We start from the raw sequence: 19,458 nt of genomic DNA on the forward strand, positions 1-19,458 counted from the left end.
GGGACACCTTCATACTAGACCAGGTTGCTCCAAGTCCCATCCAACCTGGTCTTGAACACTTCCAGGGATGGGGCATCCATGACTTCCCTGGGCAACCTATCCCAGTGACTCACCACCCTCATGGTGAAGAATTTCTTTGTAACGCCTAGCCTAAATCTCCCCTCTTCCACTTTAAACCCATGTCCTCTTGTCCTCTCACTACAAGCCCTTGTAAAAAGCCCCTCCCCAGCTTTCCTGCAGGGCCCTTTCAGGTACTGGAAGGCCACTTAAGGTCACCCCGGGTGCCTTCTCTTCTGCAGGTTGAACAGCCCCAACTCCCTCAGCCTGCCCTCATAGCAGAGGTGCTCCAGCCCTCTGATCATCTTCATGGCCTTCCTCTGGACCCTTTCCAAGAGGTCCATGTCTTTCCTGTGCTGAGGGCACCAGAGCTGTACACAGCACTCCAGGTAGGGTCTCACCAGAGCAGAGGGGCAGAATCACCTCCCTGGCCCTGCTGGCCACACTTCTTTGGATGCAGCCCAGGATGCAGTGGCTCTCTGGGCTGCAAGCGCACACTGACAGCTCACACTGATCTCTCCAATGAACACCCCCAACTCCTTCTCCTCAGGGCTGCTCCAAACCCGTTCTCTGCCCAGCCTGTGTTTGTGCCTGGGACTGCCCTGACCCCGGGGCAGGACCTCGCGCTTGGCCTGCCTGAACTGCACGAGGTCGGCACGGGCCCCACCGCTCCCGCCGGTCAGGGCCCCTCGGGATGGCCTCCCTCCCCTCAGCACGCCAGCCGCACACGCCGTGCTGTACTCCCTCCTGCTCCCTGCCCGCCCTCACTCCCTGAAATGTTCAGACCTTTGCCTTCTCTTCCGTGCCCAGCCGAACCTACGGGCGAGGGGGCTGCGGGGCGAGCCCTTGAAGGCGGCGGGGGTGGGGAGGGGAGTGCGGACTTCGTGGCGCTGCCGCCCACAACCCGTCCTTTTCCCCACCCCGATCCCCGCCGGGCGGCCGGGCCGAGCGCCCGGTGTCCCGACCCGTGGCCAAACCCGCCCCCGCTCCCCCGTGGCGGTGTCTGTGTCTGTGTGTGTTGGGCGGGGTGTGTGTCGGGGGGTTGGCTTTGAGGGGTGTGTGGTGGGGGGGGGGGCGGGGGTTTGCTTTGAGGGGCGGCCCCGCCGCCCCGGCCGTTACGCCTCGCGCCCCGCCCGCCGCTTCCCTCCGGGCGGAGGGGGCGGGGCCGCGCGGCCATAAAGGGCAGGCGCGGGGGGCGGGCGGGGCGCGCGGGCCAGGCTAGCGCGGTCGGTGGGGCGGCGGCGGCGGGCGGAGGTGGCCGGTGAGCGCCGGGGGCTGGGGTGGCCCGGGGGCACCGGGGGGCTGAGGTGGCCGGTGAGCGCCGGGGGCTGGGCTGGGGTGGGGTGGGTGGCTGGTGGGCACCGGGGAGCTGAGGTGGCCGGTGAGCGCCGGGGGCTGGGGTGGCCGGGCTGAGGTGGCCGGTGAGCACCGGGGGGCTGGGGTGGCCGGGCTGAGGTGGCCCATGGGCACCGGGGGGCTGGGGTGGCCGGTGGGCAGGCACCGGGGGGGGGGGGCGGAGGGGAGAGGCGGCAGGTCGGGGCTCGGCGGGGCGGAGGTCGCCGGCCCGGGGCGTCTCCTCGAGACGAGCGCTTTTTTTTGTTTGTTTTTTTTTGTGTGTGTGTGTGTGTGTGTGTGACTCTGAAACGGTTTAACGGCGGGACCCGCGCGCGCCTCAGGCCCGCTGAGCTCCTGTCACGGGAAAGGGGGCTGGCGGGGGGCTCGTCAGGCTGCGTGGTGACAGGGGTGCTGCTTGCCGCCGCCCTCGGGGTTTGTGTAAGGCGGCGGGCCACATTGTATGTCATACCGGGAAACCTCCTGCTGCGGAGAGCTGAGAAGGGGGAAGCACGCCGTCCTTGTCCCTTCGGCCGCTCGTTTGAGGTCTGCAGCTACAGTGCTCTTTACTCGTGGTATTGAAAAGGAGGTGGTGCCTGTCTGGGCTTCTTCCCAGTGAATGAGCATCTTCGGGTATCGGATCTTCTTGGGCTGGGAAGCGTTGGTGGCGAAACGAGAGGCGTGCAAACTGATCGTGTCCCAAGTACATCAAAGATCTTGTCACTGTCATAATTGTTGCAGAGCAGGCAAACATGCGAACGATTTGGGGTTGGGAGGCTTTGTGGGTTGACAGCCTGAGGATTAAATTCTCCACTGAACTGGAAACGAAGTAGCTCATTTTATTTCCACAAGGGCAGCAATGTGTGTTACTCTCCTAGGTGAGGATTGCTAAGCAGAGTGAAGTATGCGTCGTGGGTGGAAAGCACTGCTCCCAGTCCTTTTTGGTCACTGGGTGCGCTGACTGTGTTGTCCTGGTTGCTGAGAAGACTGCAAGTGGGAAAGAAAGAAGAGAGGGAATGCTTTCAGAGGTAGTAGCTGAAAGTACTTGCAGCTTCGGCAGGATGTCATGGAAGACTCTTGTATTCTTTAGCTATCTGAAGGATTTAGTGAAAATACAGTGGGTTTATGATTAAAATGTGGTTTAATGTGCTTCAAGTGCCTGAGGGTGACTGTTGGCAGGCTTAATGTCTCTGGGTTTATGCTGTGTTCCAGCTTTAAGGAGTGATTAATAAGAACCCCTTGATCTGTCATGAACTAACCATCTTGCAAAGCACATGTTTGTTTTGTGCCTGCTGGAGCTGATGTGACCTGCAGCAGAGTTTGTCATGCAGCAGCTCATGCTCAAGAGCAGAAATTGCTTCTGCAGGAGCATTTTTACACTGTGTATTTTATCTAGGATTTGACCTTTCCTCTGAGGAGGTGGCAGGTCAAACAAGCTGTTCAAAAATTAAAAATTGGAAGAGGACAGACATTGAATTGAATAGATCCTCTTTGAATCTTTTTGTAAAAGTATTCCATGCACTATGTTGATGCATGTTAGGAAACTGCTTGGGTTTTTAACAGTTTGGGTAGGCAAGAGTTAATTAGCTAAAGTCTGACTAGTCCGACCTTGCCAGCTGCAGTCTTAACAAGTACTTGGGGCAGAAGAAGGCGAGACCCCAATTAGACTGTATCTGTCAAGAAGCACCTGGCCACAGTAGAAACCTGGAACACTTAAAAAGAGAAAAGTGTATTAATACCTGTTGGAGTTATGTGACTAGAACAGTTTTAAGTATCTACATGCTTCAAGACAGAAGCCTCTTAAGCACAAGAGAGTGATCTGGTCAGCTGTGACAAGACTCCTTAAAACATGCAAAAGTTCAGACGAGGCTGTGCCCAAGCCTGGTCAGTCAGGTTCTCAAGTCCTTAGTGTTAAAGAGTAAAACTAACATGATATACATCATCTAAATATATGCCAGCTCTTACAAGCTTGTCTGCCCTCCAGAGATAAGCACAAGGCTGGGGCAAGAAGGAGTACTTCCAAAAAGATAGTTTGATTATGCAGTGTATCTGAAGAAGAGTAGAGAGTTGCTTATGGGGACTGCAATGTAAACCTGACTTTGCAGCTGAAATTCTGCCCAGGATGCTGGAGTGCTGCAGTTTTTTGCAGAAGAAAGGTGTACTTAGCCTCTTTATCCCACAAGTGGTGGATGGTAGAGAAAGGAAAAAGTTCTATGAAAAAAAAAGAAATTCTGTATCTCTGGCACAATTAGAGTGCTTTCAGTGGACTGGGTGTCTAAGCCCTGAAACTAAGACCTGAGTGTTTTCCACTGTTTGAGCTTTAAGTATAATGAAACAAGTCCAAAGCTTAACTTTCAGAAGTTCTTTGCACTTTAAGCTCACCTGGCTTCATCTAGTGCTGCAGGTGATCTTAAACTGAGGTAAAACTTGTGTCATTTCCTTTTGATACAAACTGCTTTGCTGAAGTACTTAATTCTACCTCTCAAAAAAAAAACAAAAAACAAAACAAAGCAGACTATGACAACAGAATTTTTTGCCTTGGCTAATAAAGAAGCTGTGTATCACTTCAGGTGAAATGCTTGCTCATAATCACAGTACACAGAATTATTTCTTTCTAGGTTGTGTCTGTGTGTAGACAGAAAAGCTGAGCATAGGATTTATCTAGGAAGTGTGAACAGAAAGTCTGACTTGTCATTTTTTTTATATTCCACCTCCCTACAGTTTCTTTGGAGAAGAAAAACCTTAAGATGGCAGGCAAAGGAAGTAACACAGACTGTATGTCATGCAGTGTTCTGAACTGGGAGCAGGTCAGCCGTCTGCATGAGGTTCTTACAGAGGTGGTTCCGATCCATGGACGAGGTAACTTCCCAACGCTGAAGATAACTCTGAAGGACATTGTTCAGACTGTGCGGAGTAGGTTGAGTGAAGCAGGCATTGTGGTACATGATGTCCGTCTGAATGGCTCTGCAGCTGGTCATGTCCTAGTCAAGGATAATGGGCTGGGATGCAAAGACCTGGATCTCATTTTTCAAGTTTCTCTTCCAAATGAGGCAGAGTTTCAGTTAGTTCGAGATGTGGTGTTGAGATCCCTCTTGAACTTCTTGCCAGAAGGAGTAAGCAAGCTGAAAATCAGTCCAGTAACACTGAAGGAAGCCTACATCCAGAAGCTAGTCAAAGTGTACACAGAGTCTGACCGTTGGAGCTTGATATCACTTTCCAACAAACATGGGAGGAATGTGGAGCTGAAATTTGTAGACTGTATACGACGGCAGTTTGAGTTCAGTGTGGACTCCTTCCAAATCATACTAGACTCCCTGCTCTTTTACTATGACTACTCGGAGACCCCCATGTCAGAGCATTTCCATCCAACTGTGATCGGGGAGAGCATGTATGGAGACTTTGAAGCAGCGTTTGATCACCTCCAGAACAAGCTGATAGCTACCAAAAATCCTGAAGAGATCCGAGGTGGTGGGCTTCTAAAGTATAGTAACCTCTTGGTGCGAGACTTCAGGCCCATGGATAAGGATGAGATCAAAACATTAGAGCGTTACATGTGCTCCCGATTTTTCATAGACTTCCCAGACATCCTGGATCAGCAGCGCAAGCTAGAGACCTACCTCCAGAACCACTTCTCCAAGGAAGAGAGGAGTAAATATGACTACCTCATGATTCTGCGCAGGGTGGTGAACGAGAGCACGGTCTGTCTCATGGGACATGAGCGAAGGCAGACACTCAACTTGATTTCTCTGCTAGCACTCAAAGTACTGGCAGAACAAAACATCATCCCTAATGCCACTAATGTTACCTGTTATTACCAGCCAGCACCTTATGTTAGTGATGTAAACTTCAGCAACTACTATCTTGCAAGTGCTCCTGTGCCATACAGCCAGCCCTACCCTACTTGGTTGCCTTGCAATTGATCATTTCACTTGAGCATTCTTGAGTGAAAGCTACTGAAGGCCAAGATGTTGAGTGTATGTAGAGAAGAGGAAACTGTCACTTTTGAGATTTTTCTAATGGAAACATGACTGTATGTCACTGTCCCTTTCCTGGTGTGCAGTAGGAATATGCAACCAGGTGACCTGCTATGAACCTTTCAGTACATCTCTATGAATGCCAAGAAGCCTTATTACCTCTTCATTTGGAGAAGAGAACCAGGAGCCAACTTAAGAGGAGTAGCTACAAAACGTAGTAGTAGTTCTGGAAATGGCTATTAACATGTCATCTAAGAGTATTCAATAAACTAGGTTAGTTAATAAAGGAAAGACTAAAATATCTTGAGCAGAATCTACTCCTGGAATAACAGCAAAACTCTGCTTTCTATTGCCTAACCTCATTACTCTACACTTCCTCAATTCAAGTTCTGGCCAATTTTCTATTGAACTAATTGTGCAAGAGTGGGCTTGTGTTGTGCTTGGGCTGCTTCTACATTTTTAGCTGTGTAGAACTGGTAACCGTATGGATACTGTCTGTCTTGTAGAGGGCCTAAATGTAGTTTCCTTTAATATATATGGTCCTGCTGTAAGTTCAAGATTAATTTATTGCAAGTTGAAATGGATTAGTAAATCTATCTCAAGCATAAGCTGGCCAAATTTTTCTTGAGTACAAAAATTTGGAAGGTGGCATCTCTAAATATGCACCAAAAAGGGATCTAAAACTTGCTAATGTGGAAAGTCCTTGAAATGAGGAATTGAAGCTGTAAGTAGAATTGGAACCACGGTTTGAGTACTTCAGATGGACAAATACTTAAGTCCAGGCTCAAGATAAAGCCTTTTTGATGTCATCTTTTGAAACAATTATTGGCACAGTTGGAAAGTAGTGCAGCTCTTGCACTGAGGTTTGGCCCAACTTTCTTCCTCACAGGTCTACAGCAGGCAAAAAACCCCACAAAAAACCCACAGCCCTCCCAATAAAAAAAAAAAACCACTAAGTTGCAGGACAACACGCACTCCTGCCACAGTATAAATTCCTAAAGTGCCTCCTTAAATGAATTTATTCTTGTACAACTTCAGGCAGGTCCTGAAGGCTTGTTTACCTGTCACTGTTAAAAGGGTTGAGTTTACTGGTTTTTCACTATCACCTGGTCACTGTATGAAATGGTATTTTGAGTGGTTAGAGTAAAATCCTTCCTCTTTACTAGTCTTAACCTTCACTTGAAGAGGTATATAAACCCTAAGCAGAGTTCTCCACAGAGGATGTATGTGGTTAAAGTCTGCCCCCTTGGAAGAAGAGGGGCTGACCTTCCTGAAGGATGGGGGCTGAACTTGCTGCTTTGAAATTCCTGTGCTTTTATAAGGAAGGTTATAAAGTCCCCAATTATCTATATAGTGGTACAAGGTACTAGTATATTAACTGGATGATTTTCACTGAATTGCAATAGTAAAATACATATAGCAAATGATCTTGAATCTCCTTTGCTTAACCAGTTAATTAGACTAGAAAGACAAATCTTAGAGTTATGTAATATGTACTGGTGCAATGTTTAAGAATACTTGTTTGCTAAGCCTTTTTTATGATTTCTAGCTGTCTCTGCAAGCTTGTGAGACTAAAGTGCCTGATCAAACAAATTATTTAAACTTAGAAGGTAAAGCAGAAAGGAAATAAAGCACCAATGTATGGTTGCTATTCAAGGTGGAAAACAGTAGCAGTACAGCACTTAAACGGCAGAAATACCCTGCCTGTTCCTTATAGGACCAAAACCTAGTTATGTTGCAAGTTTTCTCATTTTCTTAACTACTTCATAAAGATTGCCTCAGTAGAGCAGTGAGGCTCAGACGTCATTTTGCTTAAAAAGGCAGGGAGGGATACAAGCTAGAAAGCAGATTGTTGCCAAGCATGCTCTAGCTTAATTTTTTAACAGCCTTGTAAGCAAGTTCAGTAGTAAACAGACAAATAATTTGGTTTTTTCTGTTGCATTTTTTCATTAAAGGCTTCCTGAATAGTCAGCCAAAGTAGCTAAACTTGAAAGTGAACCCAGCCGTTTTATTAGCTGTGGCTTGGACTTGATGTAGCTTACAGACAAGACATCTCTCACCCAAGGCTTTGAGAATTTGGAAGGCTTTTTAAAAACTAACATGTCAGTGTTATCATGGGTGTTAAACTTAGTGCAGGGTTACTGATGGAATGCAAACCTAGGCATGATTAACTTCTGCATGCAAGACAGTATTTGGCTTAGTATAAGTGTCACTAGAAGAAGGAAGTATTTTGCTTAGGAGTTTGTAATTGCTATGATCTCTTAAATAGCTGTTTTTAAAGCCGACCTAAGCTATACCCATTGCAGAAGTAAACCAGTGCCTCGAGGGACATGCTTGGTTTGCATATCAAATAGCTTGGAGTCATCTGCTTGTCTTGTACAGATCATGGCTGATCTCTGGAAACTGTTACTGTGCATTCAGCTCATGTGGAAGAAGTGGTCTGATGCTCAGGAGGAGTCCTCACAAGCTTGAAGTAGACAGACTTATGTTTTGCTAGTTTTTGAATGCCTTGGCTGCTGCACGTCAGGCCAGGTGCATCTGTTGGAAAAGGGGGTGATAGAAAAAAAAAAGGATCTAATGTATTCCTGCTGAGATAGAGCTATGGAGAATTTAAGGTTTCTGCCATCAGTATTGTGCTTTTGCTAATGTAACTTACTGCTGAGGCCTCTAAGAAAGTTTTATGTTGAAGGGCCAAATTCCTGGGTTTAAGCTGTGCAGGACTGCTGTGTTCCCTGCCTGCTTCTTAAATTGCTCTAACATATTAGAAATATTGATGCTTTGTAGCCTGGATGCTAAACTTTTGAATGGTTAAACTGTATCCTGAAGCTGCATGCCACCTACTGCATTGGCCCTACTGTATAAGAGATTGCTGGGACACTATTTGTCTCATTGCCTTCAAAATAATCCTGACTCGGCAAGTAGAGCTAGAATACTGAGTAGCTTTTAATCACTATTGCCAGCTGTCTGCTCCTTCCTGGTTCAAGTTGTCTTAGCAGACTGATGTTGCATGTGGCAGGGGCTTGATTTGGTTGTATGTGCTGACTGGTTCAAGTCACTCCCTGTAGTAAACAGTAACCAGTGCTAGGTTAAAAGTGATGATACTCATCTAGGCTGCCTGTCTGATTCAGTCTCCTGTCAGTACTTACTGATGCCTCTGCAAACCAGCTCTATCCTCTGTTGCTCACTTGTGTGTCAAGTGGAGGTTAGAGAGAGACTACTATGCTTCAGGCTGTTACCCTGACACATTCCCTCTGGGCAGTGGTGTGGAAACAAAGCTGCAGTAACACTAGACTGCCAGTCTTCTATCAGTGCATCATTCCTCAGGACCGGGCTTCTAGTAAACTAGACTGTGGTTTAAAGTAGCTGTTTTCTTCCTGTAGCTTAAAAGCTTTGCTGGGTTAAGCAGCAGTTGTCAATATTTATTGCCAAGGTCCCCTTCCTTGACTTACAGTTTATTGCTGGGACTTCCTCACTGTAAGATAGATTTTTTTATTTGATAAAGATGCTACCAAGGAGACCTAGTAATAGGCTGGGGTTTTAGTAATTTTGGTAAAATCCCTATTTTGATCCATGGTCACTCTGAAAAGCTCTAAGGTAAAGTATACTTCATGCTCCCTTGGATCAAGATTTTGTTGTTGCTGTGTTTGTCTTCAGCTAATTTAGTCAATCACCAAGCTGGGGCATTGAAGACTACTGCTTGTATTTGAGTAACCATTTTTCAAAAGTTCCTCATGCTTGGAAACTAAACTTGTCTACAAAACAGTAGATAGTATTGAAATCTAGTCCAGATACCTAAAGCTTATTGAAACTTAAAGATTCATATTTTGGCATTTAGTTCTGAGATTATGCATTTGGTATGTTTTGTGCCTGGGCTTTGTGGGTTTCTGATCACTAGGATAACTACTAATGTTGGTAGTGATCTCTGCTTATAACTGAGTGCTTAGAAAAAGGCCTCTAACAAGAGAACTTGGGAACATTGCTTCAATTCTAAGCTGTACTGACAGCACTTGTTTACTGTCCCTCTCATTCAATTCATTTAATCAAGGTGCCATAATTGTGAGGCATGGGAATAAGGAGTAGGTTGACTGTAGTCACTAGCAATGTGGTCTAATCTGGGCATTGGGAGAGCCAAATGAATGCTAATATTTCTGGCCTTTGCATCCAAGTCTTAGCCAACCATTTGTTAAATATGGTGAAGTGTTTTTCATATAAGTTCTTTAATTTCAGTGAAACTAGTTAGAAGGTGAGATGCTGAGCTATAGTTGTAGAAGCTTTGGGAGGAATGATTGGAGCAGTCTTTTTTCTCTTGGAAGAGAAGGCCACTCACTGAAGTGTCTGGATAGGTCTTATCTCTTTCTGATTAAAATTGCACTTTCTGTTGAAATTTAAAAGGCCTTTTTTCCTATGTTTTATCATCTTTTATTTTTTACTATTAAAAGAAGTCAGCTCTTGGAAAATCTGTCTCATACCTCTTTGGAAGAAGCGAGTCCTTTTTTTTTTTTTTAAGCTGGCAAAAAAAGGTACTAGAAATATTTGGATTTGTGATAAGCCCAAATGTGAGACTGGTCAGAAGTTAACTGTCTACTGTTCTGCACTGTGGTGTTCACTTGTCATTCTTGGAAACTGGGTTTTGGACCTTGGTGATTCTGAAAATTCTTGTGCAAATAAACTTATGCTAAACATTGCTTGCCTCAAGTAATTCTTGCTGACAAAGTATTTGTGGAACTTAATGGCCAATATGTGTGTAGATATAGTTGGGTGGTGGTGGGAGAAATAGTGAAGGGGAACACAATGCTTGGGTTTAGATGTTATTCAAGATATACTTTTTCCTCCTGGCTGTACACATCTGCCTCAAGTTAATGAAGATTAGTCAGTTAAGTGAGATGTGATTAATCTTTCACTTGTTACAGTGACAGTTTCTGGATAACTGTTTTTGCACTCTGTCACCTGGTCTCAACTGCAAACTGAGGCACAGCCCTAGGCCTGTTAGGTACTGTTTGGTCTGAGCTAGATCCTGCTGTTCTGTGTTGCACTCCGTTTTATATGCTGCTCTGAGTCAGGGGCCTCTGCATACCTCAAATCATGAGCCAAGGAGGAGAGATAAAAAGTCAGCAATTGCCCTTCAAGTTATTTATAAGTTGAAAGTTTGTGTGCTTTCACTCTGAAAAGCTGGTGATTCTCCATACCAATGGTCAATGGGGGTTGAACAGGGACAAAGCTAAATAAAAACTGGGGGCATGGGGTAATCTACTTGCTGCTCCTCCTGCTCTAGGATCAAAAACAAATGGACTGTAAAAAGTCTGCTTGCTTCTAATCCCCTCCAGAGCTCTAGCCTGAGATAAGTAATGCTGGAGAAATTCCAGTCTTCAGGACCTTGTAACACCTGCAGTGGAAACTTCTGTGGAGATTAGCAGAGGCAGTGTGATCCCATGGAAATAATCATGAAACTGTAGTCCCTTTTCAAGAGGCAATTGCTTCCCTCTGAACTTAAATGGAGAACTGATAATGCAGCTGGGCAACACAAACCATCTGCTTGTCGCCTGAAACTCCCTTACCTCAACTCCTCAGTTCATCTCACCATAAAAGCTTCAGAGTTATTTTGGGTAGCATCCTAAAGCTTCTAGAATACCCAACTTAGCTTTGCAGGTCAGGTACTGAAATGGTAAAATAGCTATGCTTAAGCAAGTGGTGATATGTACTCCTTCAGTTCAAATCAAAGTGTTCAGTGTGCCCTCAGGGAGAGTAGATGCTCCTTACAAAGCATTTCCTTGCATACCTGCTTATTTTGAATATTGCTTACTGCTTTAGTTCACTATTACATTAAATACATGAAGTTGCTATTTTCAGCGATAAAATAGCATTTGTATTTATCCAGCAACTCAAAATGAGGGTATATCAAAGGGTGTAATATACCACTTGAGTGTGGGGGCGCTAGACAGTGGCTGTGTTTTGCTGCAGTAGCAGTGCTGCAATCTTATTCTGCTTTGTCTCAACAAGAAAAAGATGAGCTCCATGTCCTATAGGCAAGATTGCCCAACGAAGGGAGTAGTTAACCTGCCAAACCTTAGTAATTTTCCTAGTATTGAAGAGCTGAGTCCTCATACAGGAAAAAGAGTCCTGCCAAGAATTGTGTGCAAAGTGGCTGCTGGATCCTAAGCTGCTAGTTCACATGTGTGAATCATAGAATAATCTGGGTTGGAAGGGACCTTAATGATCATCTAGATCCAGCTTCCCCTGCCTGGGAGGAGGAAAAAGCCCCTCCCCAGCATTCCTGTAGGCCCCTTTCAGGTACTGGAAGGCTGCTGTAAGGTCTCCCTGAAGACTTCTCCAGGCTGAACAACACAAACTCTTGCTCAGCCTGTTTTGGTAGGAGAGGTACTCTCCATTCAGAGAATGGAGAAGTGCAGGCTCTTGGAGAGGTCTGGCCCAAGAGAGCACAAGGAATCTGGCCAGTCTAATTTGTAGTAATAACTTCTTGTCATGGAGAAGCCCCTTTAGGTAGCCTGTACACTTCAGGAGGCCCCCACCAAATGTCCAAGGCCTGAACTACTTTCAGGAAATTGTCCCTATGTATTCCCAGCAGGCAAGTGGTGATAGCAGTAGTATCACTGTCAGAGCTGGAAAATTTCCCTTATGATGTTACGTGGTTTATTGTGGTCTGTGTTTGAGCATGTGAATGACATAACCAGGCAGTTCACGGGCACTTAATGCCTCTGAAACATACATTAACTTTATTCAACCTGTTCAAGTAGCAAATCTACTTTGGAAAGTGCTGAAGGTTGTGCTACTGATTGCACCTCAAGTAAAGGGAAAATCCCTTTGCCAAGAGAATGATTGAAGTGTGAAACTTCTGATTCAGTCTCTGTCCCCATGCTGCAAAGCAAGTTTTCTGAGTATGCCACAATTCACTTCAGAATTGACCATCCACCTGCAACAATTCCCTTCTCCACCCCCTCGCTATCGCTTATCTGAATAACTTCTGAAGCTATATCTCAGTGTGCCTTCTGGAAACTTATTCGTTCTTGCCCTAAAGGTGCTCAGTAGTGGCAATTCATCATGTACTTGGAGAACCTGTTCTAATGTTTGAGGTCATTATTGAGAAATTCATCTGCATTTCCACATGAGTCTTTGCACTTCATCTTTGACCTGGGATTGCTGTATCCTTATCAAGGCTGAGAAGTCCCAGACTGTCTCATGCTAGCCACTAATCCCTTTGGCTCTTGGATGAACTGTGGAAAATGAGCACTGGAAGCTTTATGTTGTATACATTGGATTCAGAAGCTGGAAATCTTTTTTTCTGGAACTTGGTGGTTCCTGTGCATCTCATGACCTCGCACTGGTTGCTATTCCAGTGCTTTACAGACCACAAATATAAAACAGTGCTAAAATGGCTTCTAAATCTCTTGATATGGGTGTCCACAAACTGTGCCCACTGGTTTTGGCATGCTGAGTGCTTGTGCCGAGTCAGTTTTTCACAGTGATTTTGAAGTCCATCTGCTGCTCTTTGTGGCAGCCTCTCCCATCTGGAATTGACAGCATCTGTGCTTCTGGCTTTCAGATGTAGTATTTTGCATTTGGTGATATTAGAAAAACATTTTCTCTGAATCCTATGGGCAAATGGTCACAACATAGATAGACTAACTTGTGTTCTTCATTATTTACTATCTTACTGACTTAAGTGTTGTGTAGTGCCCAGAGATGACAGAAGTGCTCAGATTAGTGTTGTTCTTGCATACTGAAGAGTACATAAGGTTGTTGTGGGCACTTCGAAACCTGCAGGTGGTTTAAAACCAGTGTCAGCACAAAAGCCAATAAAGATACTGGTTGCAGGTTATTTTGGGAGGGTTTTGTTTTTCTTCTGCAAATACAGGGTAAAGAGAGCAAAGAAAACTTACAATTCTGTCACTGCTTAACAGCAGTTCCTTGGTCCTTCCCTCTGCACCCCCATGTCTAAAACACTGTGGTGACAAGTGTCACTAGGGCACAACGAGTTCACAACATGACTGAAATTAACAGCTCTGTGTTTCTGCTCTTGCCATCACATCTGTTTGTCATTGCAGTCATCTGCCTGTTTTATTGCTCCCCAAATGTTGTGTCGCCCTGACTAACTGCCAGGGCTGATGTAGCTCATTTGACCTTATGAGATCCCCCTTCCACTTCCTCCTCTTGGGCAGCTTTTCTTAAGACCAAGAGAAAGTAAGCTATTTTTGGGAAGAGAGCTTGCCATCAATCCCACAGCCCAAATTCCCTGTGACACCAGAGGGAATTTGTCAAATGCTACAAGGGATTTGCTAATATCCTGGCAGAGCTGAGTGATGAGAGCTCCTGCATTACGGCTGTCCTGCTGCCCAACTGAGCTGGACTACATTTCCACAGCCCTGTTTGATCAGTGGGAGCAACATGTGCAGATGGGGCTTGGCCTCTGGCAGAAAATTCATGGAGTTATTCCAGAAAAATACTGCTTGTAAAAAACAGTGCCTGTTTTGGAGCAGAGGAAACTTTGTGGAGTAATATTCCAGCTAAGTATGTGCATGCTTCACATTGGTGGTTAGCCTCCTTCCCTGCAGCACTTCTCCAACAGAAGAAAGATTTCTATTTGCTACTATTTCCCAGACAAAAAATGAGCCCTGAGGAGGTGAAGCAGCACACTTAGGTAACACAGGGACTTGCTGGCAGGGCCAGGAGTAGCTATTTTGGAAGTCTGTGTATTGGTGAGGTAGGAAGGAAAGGGGGGGTGGATGATACTGGGAGATTTCAGAGGTCACATAGCAGGATGCAGGTGTTTAAAAAAAACCAACGCTGATGAACTGGGGAACCCCAATTTTGAAGTAGAGATGTCTTCTCACAAGCATGTCTGATTTAAAATTGCAGCAACGTGCCAGCAGAAAGAACTTGGAGAGGAGCTGTGTTATGCCCATGTTTGGGGGTGGTCTATGGTTGTGCTTTGTAACTTCTTGCAATACACAGTTACAATATAAAAACATGTTCACTGAATGTGCAGTTTTGTTAATTACGTGTTACACACGTGGCTCTCAGCAGTTATGGTGTGAACTCTGGCCTTCAGTATTCTCAGCCAGAATTATGTTGTCTGGTTAGAAACTAAAGATTGCTGTATGGGTATAATTGAAACTAGGGCCAGGAGTTTCAGTTGACCAGAACTTGAATTTTCTTTATTTTTTTAATGAAAGTACCAGCTGAAAACATGGATTTAGTAGTAGTAGTAGTAGTAATAATAATAATAATAATAATAGTTCATTAACTAGCAATGTGATGTTTAACAGAAGTGGTTTTGCCTTTAACTGTAAAACTGCTTGTGAAATTAGGGGGTTTAATTCCAGAACAGCAGGTTTTACTTTGAAGGTACTTATCTGATTACTGATTTTACTTACTGGTAATAAAGAATAGGCAAGTAGAGAAAGGGGCTATAGTTCATCTCAGGGATCCCTTGACTGACTAGCAGTATTAGAACACTAGCTCATTTTCAGAGAGTTTATGTCCACTGCTGACAAAACCTCCAGGTCACAGACTTCACAGAAAAGTAGATGTCATATTGCTATAATGCATTATATTGGTCTGTATTTGCATAAGATAAAACCCTCAGAAAAAAACCCAGCAAATTAAACCTGTTTTCTGTTCTTGAGGCTGTTTCAGGCATGCTTGATAAATTGCAAACAAAGTTTTTTTGTGAGAGGGACCATCTCAGAGGAAGCTGTTCATTGCTGTGTATGTATCTAATATATCACAAACAGGCTGCAGTGTAATGGTGCTGGCTTCTGAACTGTTTGAAGCAATCTGACCTAAATGGCTAAATTTTATACCTATTGAAGTGACTCTGCTTTAAAAAAAAATGTCAGAAGACTGCAAAACCTGCTTAAAGACACGTATGGTTTGGGTGGCCAGAGCTGTCTGAAAGCTGGCAGTGTCCATTCTGCGTCTTGAGGAGAGAGTTTTTGTGCACAGGACATTTCAGAGGACCCTGATGGCAGCTGAGCACCGACCACCAGCATGGGCTTTCAGTCTCCTGCCGTATCCACTGCATAATGATGTGAAGTAAGCATCAAGTTAAACCTTCCCTCCAAGTTTAATCAGGCTCCATAGCAACCTAGCATTTTTTTTATTATTATTTTTCCAGTGGTTTAATTTCCTTTTTATTTCCATAGTGATGGATTCTTGAGAATCCAGACATGCCAGAGTGCTGGCACATTACCTAGACTTTAACCAAATCTTCCTTCTCATAGTACAGAAACACTGAGAAAATAAGGTATAAAAATTGTAATAATGTTGTACACGAATATTTAAATAACTGTTTTTAAAATTCAAAGGAGTCTTGTTACTGGAAATATTTTTAAAGAACTCACATATTTTACTACACAGTTGCCATTTCAGTTTTTCTTTTTTAGGTGCCGGTGGTAGCCTGTCTCTCTGATACCACCTGGAGATTCCTGGTTTTGGTGATAAAACTGCAAAATGTAGGCATGGCTGTTATTCAGACTGTTGCTTTGCTGCTTATGCTGCACTGTAAAGACCACTTTTTAAAAAAATTGTGGTGAAACATTACACAGGCTCACAACAATATTTTTCTTTCACAAAAGGTGATTTATATGACTTCTTTTCTAAAAAAGATGCACTGTAGCAAGGCTTTATTTTGGCCAAGGATTCCTGATATATGGCAATCTAAAATAAGTTGCTGATAACATGTCACATAGCCTTGTGTCCTGTGCCCACGGGGGTTACTTTGAGATGAAGCAGGCCTTGGGGCAGATGCATGGTGGGTGCTTTTTTGGTTGTTGATGCTTTGAGTTAGCTGGGATCCAAACTCAGCCTCTGGTTAACTTTCATGATGTTATTTCTACAAGGGGTCGGTGCACCAGGCACTAGCCAAGGTCAACGTGGTGTGGGGGTCATGAGTTTCAGGGAAGAGAAAAGCTGTTTGTTGTGTCAGGTGTACCAGGAAAAACTGAGAGAATGTGTTAGTTTCTGCACACATGCTGTTTGTTGGGAGTTTATTTTGGAAACCTTTGTTGAACCCCATCCTCTCTTCTGACTGCTCTGTAGTGTGAGATCACTTGGGCTCTAAAGATGTCCTTGTCTCTCCAGTAACTGGGGAAATCCTGAAGCGACTGGCTCAGATAACTGCACCACTGTCAACTGAAAAGGGTCAAGAGTCTTATTCAAAATGGCCAGAAATCAGATAGGAAGATCAGGATTTTTTTTTCCAAGCCCACTGGAGGTGTTTCTTCCTTTCTTTGACTCTCTGTTTTGGTGGTAACAATGTGGACTGTTCTTGCAGGTTGCTCAAGTCTCCCTCTCCGCTCTGTGTCAAGCTGGGTGTTACCAGCTCTTCCAGCCAAAGGTCTGCAGGGAGTAGGGTAGAGAGGTCTCTTGCAGGGAGGCAAAGTCTTTGCACCATCTCTTTCACTCTTCTCCAAAGCTGAGTGACCTGCTTGTCTCAGCTTTTGTTTTTTCCATGTTTGTGGATGTGCCAGGAAGCCCTGGTGTGATGGCAGAGGCAGATAGTTCAGGGGGAAAGTCTGACTCAGAAACCAGAGCTTTATCAGAGGAGAGCAAGTCACATCTTTCAAGTGTGTTTAGCTATGCTCTTAATAATTTTTCTCTGATTATCGTTGGCCCACAGTTGGGTGAAGTCACTGTCAACCCCGTGGACTTCAAGCACTGCCCTGTTCCAAATGAAAATTACTCCAGAATTATTCCAGAATTACTCCAGAACATTTGGGAGCCAGCAGGAAAAAAAATATTCAGTGCTGAGAAGCAGCTGGTGACGGTACAGATGAGACTGGTTCAGCCAGGAGGAATTAACAGGTCTAGAAGCTGGTCTGGAAGGGGATTTCCAAGTTATAGTCTTCAGGATGTGAAGTGAGGTGTTCCTGCTGCTGGTTTGATGTGTTGTGGCATATCTCTAAAAGCCTAATATCCCAACAGGAGGAAACTCTGAGTGAAACAGCTGGGAAAAAAAACCCAACAACTCGTGGAGAAGTAAAAAATTTCAAATGGGGAAGATTCTTCAGGAAAAATATATTAAATAGCCAAAAAGCTGTATTTCTCAATTCAAGAGAGACAATAGGTTTAGCTAAAAGACATTGTACTGAACAAAATTGAAGGCAGCAAGTAGAAGCAAATATGCAGAATATTAGATATGGGGGAAAAAGGAATACTAGGTGGCATTTGATGAAGATTAGACTTCTGAAGTACAAAAAGCTGTAGTGAGGGGATGTGTGTGCTGAAAAAACAACTAGATATATTTTCCTCAAAGATTATGAGAAGGTATTCCATTTTTGGAATTACACCCTTCGATTTTTTTTTAAGTAAGTCTGTTAAAAATGCAAAAAGCTGGAAGTGTTTAGTAGTTTTTTCCAATTAATGTTTGGAAGGGAGAGTGTTCTGCTTAGATGACAAACTACTCCTGAGTCCACTAGCTATAGGGATAAAATTATTAGAAACAGCAACTTTCAAAAGGAGTTGGCTGGAGAGCATTCTGGTCTGCTGATATTAATGTTAAATCTTGAAATACTGGGTAAATTCCAGGAGAATGAAAACACAGCCTCTAGTCCAACATTGTAAGAGAGGATCTAGGAAGAACCACATAAATCCTCGTATCTGGCTCCAGCTTTACAGGTTAGTGCAAGAAATGCCTCATGCGTGTGAGGGAGTGGTCCCAGTGCATGAGGTCAATAAGGGACTCCTTGTCACAAGCTTTTGAAGATAATATGATGTGACATCCAATGGGAATCACCACACAAACTTTAAAATAGAAAAATTGGAAATAATTCCCTGTTAATTTCTTCCATTCACTTATTGAGGGTGTTGCTTTGGCGGTGGACAAGGGCAATGAACTTCGTGCAGAGCAGCAGAGCATTCCCCACTTGCTACAGCCACACAAGAGAACCTGGAATTGAGTTAAGGAGGATGCTACAAGACATGCCACTTCATCTTGTGTCACCATTACAAGGGGTTCAGTAGCTACAACTGGCCTTCTCTAGACTCAGCTAGCACATGCATAAGCTCCTATCCAGTCCTGGTTAGCACTCAGGAACAGTAAACCCATCCAAATCTTAGATCACACACTGCAAGTGGCTGACAACAGGAAGTCTGGTGTCAGCCATGAGAACCCTTCCATAGCCTTGCTTGGCTGTAGGGGTTCCCCCACAGCAGCCCCCTTTCACTAATTGCTGTCCCATTTAGGATGCATCTGATGGCTGGTTAGCCTCACCAGTCCTAGAAATCATCACAAGGTGTGTGGTGCCTCTGCTGAGTATGATGTAACTTTTTCATTCTTTAAGGCCACCTGAAAGGGAACAGACCTTCGTGGAGACAAAAATAACTTTTCTCTGACAATCCTCTAATAATATAATAGGAGTTCTCAGGATACCAGCCACTCTGTCATAATGGAAAGACCAGGTCCTTCTATGGGGTGTCACCCTACCCTCCAGAAGCCATCCTGATGGACGCTACTGAATGAAAATCACAGAATCATAAGATCGCTTAGGTTGGAAAAGACCCTTAAGATCATCCAGTCCGACTGTTAACCTAGCACACTGTCATGTTCACCACTATACCTCTGGGGATGGTGACTCCACCACTTCCCTGGGCAGCCTGTTCCAGTGCTTGCCAGCTCTTTCAGAGAACACATTTTTCATAATATCCAATTTAAACCTCTCCTGATGCAACTTGAGACTGTTTTCTCCTGTCCTATCACTTGCTGCTTGACAGAAGGAACTGACACCCACCTTGTTACAACATCTTTCAGATGGGCTCTCCTGAATGAAAGTGGGGCTCTTTGAGGGCCTTCACAAGTGTCTTGATGGAAGCCAGACTTCCAAATGTAAATGGTATTTGTGCAGCATTTGCTGCCCAGTATGATGATTCCGCTTTTGAATGTGACTTGTGCAATTGGAGATATTAAGAAGCTGTCTGGGCATGGTCCTGTGCAACTGGCTGCAGGTGCCTCTGCTTGAGCAGGGACCTTGGACCAGATGATCTTCAGAGCTTGCTTCTGACCTTAACCATTCTGAGATTCTGTGAATCTGGATAGCTCAATCAAGTCACATTGCTAAAGAAGTCTTCCTTTATGGCAATG

At 44.5% G+C, this 19,458-nt stretch overlaps 1 protein-coding gene across 4 annotated transcripts; it reads left to right on the top strand.

Annotated features, from left to right (window-relative positions):
- The first annotated feature begins 1,277 nt into the window (after nt 1–1,277).
- Nucleotides 1,278–10,047, top strand: TENT5C (terminal nucleotidyltransferase 5C). 4 transcript variants are annotated; one of them, XM_051641624.1, is made up of 2 exons: nt 1,278–1,318; nt 4,111–10,047. In XM_051641624.1, the coding sequence occupies exon 2, from the start codon at nt 4,137–4,139 to the stop codon at nt 5,307–5,309; it is 1,173 nt and encodes a 390-aa protein (XP_051497584.1). In that variant the 5' UTR covers nt 1,278–1,318; nt 4,111–4,136; the 3' UTR covers nt 5,310–10,047. The 4 variants fall into 4 exon arrangements, with proteins under 4 accessions (XP_051497584.1, XP_051497604.1, XP_051497593.1 ...); XM_051641644.1 differs by lacking the exon at nt 1,278–1,318 and adding an exon at nt 1,440–1,478; XM_051641633.1 differs by lacking the exon at nt 1,278–1,318 and adding an exon at nt 1,769–2,092.
- Nucleotides 10,048–19,458: the final 9,411 nt, after the last annotated feature.

This window comes from Apus apus, chromosome 1 (assembly GCF_020740795.1).
Source record: "Apus apus isolate bApuApu2 chromosome 1, bApuApu2.pri.cur, whole genome shotgun sequence".
NCBI lineage: Eukaryota > Metazoa > Chordata > Aves > Apodiformes > Apodidae > Apus > Apus apus.

What these genes read in the sequence shown, in the direction of transcription:
- TENT5C (XM_051641624.1), top strand. Translation starts at nt 4,137, where the DNA reads ATGGCAGGCAAAGGAAGTAACACAGACTGTATGTCATGCAGTGTTCTG.